The 3,214-nt window shown below is 23.1% G+C and overlaps 1 protein-coding gene across 1 annotated transcript; it reads right to left on the bottom strand.

Annotated features, from left to right (window-relative positions):
• Positions 1–964: 964 nt before the first annotated feature.
• Positions 965–1,262, bottom strand: LOAG_13924 (hypothetical protein; the record flags this gene model as incomplete). The annotated part of the gene is made up of 2 exons (XM_020448743.1): positions 965–979; positions 1,062–1,262. 2 exons carry the CDS (start codon positions 1,260–1,262, stop codon positions 965–967), a joined length of 216 nt encoding a protein of 71 aa, XP_020301136.1.
• Positions 1,263–3,214: the final 1,952 nt, after the last annotated feature.

The raw sequence follows: 3,214 nt of genomic DNA, 5'->3' as shown, positions 1-3,214 counted from the left end.
ATACATACACTATCATCTTAGTGTATGGCGCAATAATCTTATCATTAAGATCCTATATGTTAAACAATACATACACTATCATCTTAGTGTATGGCGCAATAATCTTATCATTAAGATCCTATATGTTAAATAATACATATACTATCATCTTAACGTATGGCTCAATAATCTTATCATTAAGATCCTATATGATACATACACTATCATCTTAACGTATGGCTCAATAATCTTGGCATTAGGTAGCTAATTATTTAAGCAATAAAAAAATGGTGTAAAATGATTTGTTAGATATTTTGGATAACAAACATACAAAATATTATGTAATCACTGAAGAATTCCTGAATGATATATACCAGAAAATTCTCGAAACATTCTTAATTTACTAATTGCAATTAATTAATTGAGATTTTTTCTTTTATTTTTTTTTCAGCATATTATTTATATTTTAACATTTATGGTGTTATTTTCATGATAAGTATTAAATTTTGAAATGATTTTTTTTCTTTTTTAAATGATCCCTCATTTTTCGTTCATTTATTTTTAAGCTCAAAAATAAAATTATCAATATTTAATATTTGTATTTCATATTAACCAAACAATTTGTACTTGAATTAATTCCAAAAATTTTTTAATTTACCACTAATCAATAAAGCTATCTTCTATCAATAGAATTTTCATTACAACCAGAAGTTATTTATCATTTAATTATTTAAAAATTTGAATAAAATAATAGAATTGAACAAAGAAAAATTAAACGAAATAAAAAAAAAAAAAAAAAACAAAACTAAACTGTGTTTCACTGAAATGTCCAGGAAGACGAATTGGTTTGACAGTATTTGAAGAAGATCGTTGAAAAAGTGAAATCAAGTCAACCTAACAATATATTAAAAATTTATTCATTAATTTCCGAAAAAAAATTCAGTAAATAATTATTCAATTTCATATCTAATTGATAAGTTAATGTTTAACAAATTAACAACTGCAAATTTTAAGATTTCGAGTCATTTTTTTTAAAGAAAAAAATTTAACAAAAGAGAAAAAAATGTGACAATATTTCTTACAAGAAGGGATGATCGACGCGAAAGTCGTGCACCGGATGATGAATCATCATCACCGCATTCCGGTGTACGATCAGCTGATTGACTGAATGCGGTACGCTCATCTGAATCGAAATTTTCCTCATCGTTTTTTCCAAACTTTCTCAATGCAAATTGATAAAGCTTCCGGCTAGCTTCTAATGCTCCGGTACAACAACGATGCATTGAATGCTAACAATTTCTTACGTAATTATATGTCGTAATTTGTTAAGCGTAACAACTAATTCATGCAATTCACCTGAAAAAAAAAATGCAATTCACCTGTAATAACTCATATAATTCACCTGTAATAATTCATATAATTCACCCGAAAAAAATGCAATTCACCTGTAATAATTCAGATAATTCACCTGCAATAATTCAGATAATTTACCTGTAATAATTCATATAACTCACCTGAGAAAAAATTAATGTAATAATTTAATGCATTAACTTTTTGCTAAATATATAAGTAAAAAACAAATATATATATATATAAATAATTTCGAATACAAATGAAATATATTAATACCAATTGAAAGGTGAATAATTTCGAAATATACAAATGAAATATATAAATAAAAAATATACAGATAATAAATAATATTGAAAAAAATACATATATATAAATAATTTTACATAAGTGTCTAAAAAAATACATAAATAAAAATTATATACAAATTGACAAAAAAATTTATATGAATAATTGAAATATATAAACAATTTTGTTTTCCAAAATTTATACTTTAAAAAAATTTTTGCCTTTTGCACCAAAATTTTTTACTTTTCAATTGATATTATTTATTTACGATTAATTATAATGGATAATTTCTTGATGGAAAATGTCGAAATTTTGAAATTATGAAGGAAATTTCTAAAAAAAAAAAATAAATGAAAAAAGTGGCATCGAAATTTTTATAACTATCAAATTTTTTTATCATTTTTTAATAAAATACTTCAATTCAATTCTTTCGATCATTTTATCATTTTACTCAAAAAAAAATTATCAACTTTTACAGTGATAATATATGGCAGCAAATGATAATTGGGAAATTTACCTGTATTATCGAATTGTTGAAAATTTGTAGTTATTTTTTGTTGCCGAATAATTATTGTTGATAAAATGTAATTTGACCAAAAGGCAATAATTAGTTTCAAAATTGCCAAATAATAATTGTTCGTAATCACTTTCTCATTTAATGATATCATTATGAGCGCTAATCACTTAAGCATTCATTATATTCTTGCTTTTCAATTTCGAAAATGCAAGTTACCAAAATGCACAAATATGCATCAAATAGGAATCAATTGATAATTAATCAAATGCTCATTTCGTTTATCCGTTATAATAACATGGTTGACCTGAAATTATTTTATGATATAAAATTATGCAATCACTTCGAGAATGATATCATACAATTCGAGTTCCTATTGCTTAAACAGTTGTTGATAATTTTTTGAAAAAATATCAACAAATACAGAATATTGACATTTTAATTAAGCTAACTTATCAAAAAGATATCAGCAAATACAAAATATTAACATTTTAATTGAGCTAAATTATCAAAAAGCTTTCGATTTTTACTTATATTTAAGCTAACATATTAAGTTAATTTATCATAAATTTCACTTATCATAAAATCTTTTTAATTAAGCTAAAATAATGGAATTAAAATATTTGCGAGGTATTTTTCGATTAACCTTTTTTGATATATTACAATTAAGGCTGCCTTTCATTTTAATTAAATGTAAATTCTAATTTCCACCAATAGAAATAATGCTAATAAAAATTCACGAAAAAATGATATGACATTTTTATTTAAATGAAACTTATCAGAAAGTCTAATTTGTGATAAAATTTAATTTGTAAAACAGTAAAATAATATATATAAAAATTAAAATATAAAAATATATATTAAAATATAAAATAAAAAATTAAAATTTTTAAAATAAATTCACATCATCTGTTTTTTTCTTCTGTTGTAAATTTCAAATATTTGATGATTAAGATAAATTTTAGGCAAAAAAAAAACATGTCAGCTAAATGATTGTAATATATGTGTGTGTGAGGTTGTATGTGTGTGTGTGTGTGTGTGTGTGTGTGTGTGTGTGTGTGTGTGTGTGTGTGTGTGTGTGTG

The sequence above is a fragment of the Loa loa genome (genome assembly GCF_000183805.2).
Source record: "Loa loa unplaced genomic scaffold supercont3.199, whole genome shotgun sequence".
In the NCBI taxonomy this organism is placed as follows: Eukaryota; Metazoa; Nematoda; class Chromadorea; order Rhabditida; family Onchocercidae; genus Loa; species Loa loa.
The sequence above is the reverse complement of the archived record's forward strand: the minus strand, read 5'-3'. Positions and strand labels throughout refer to the sequence as shown.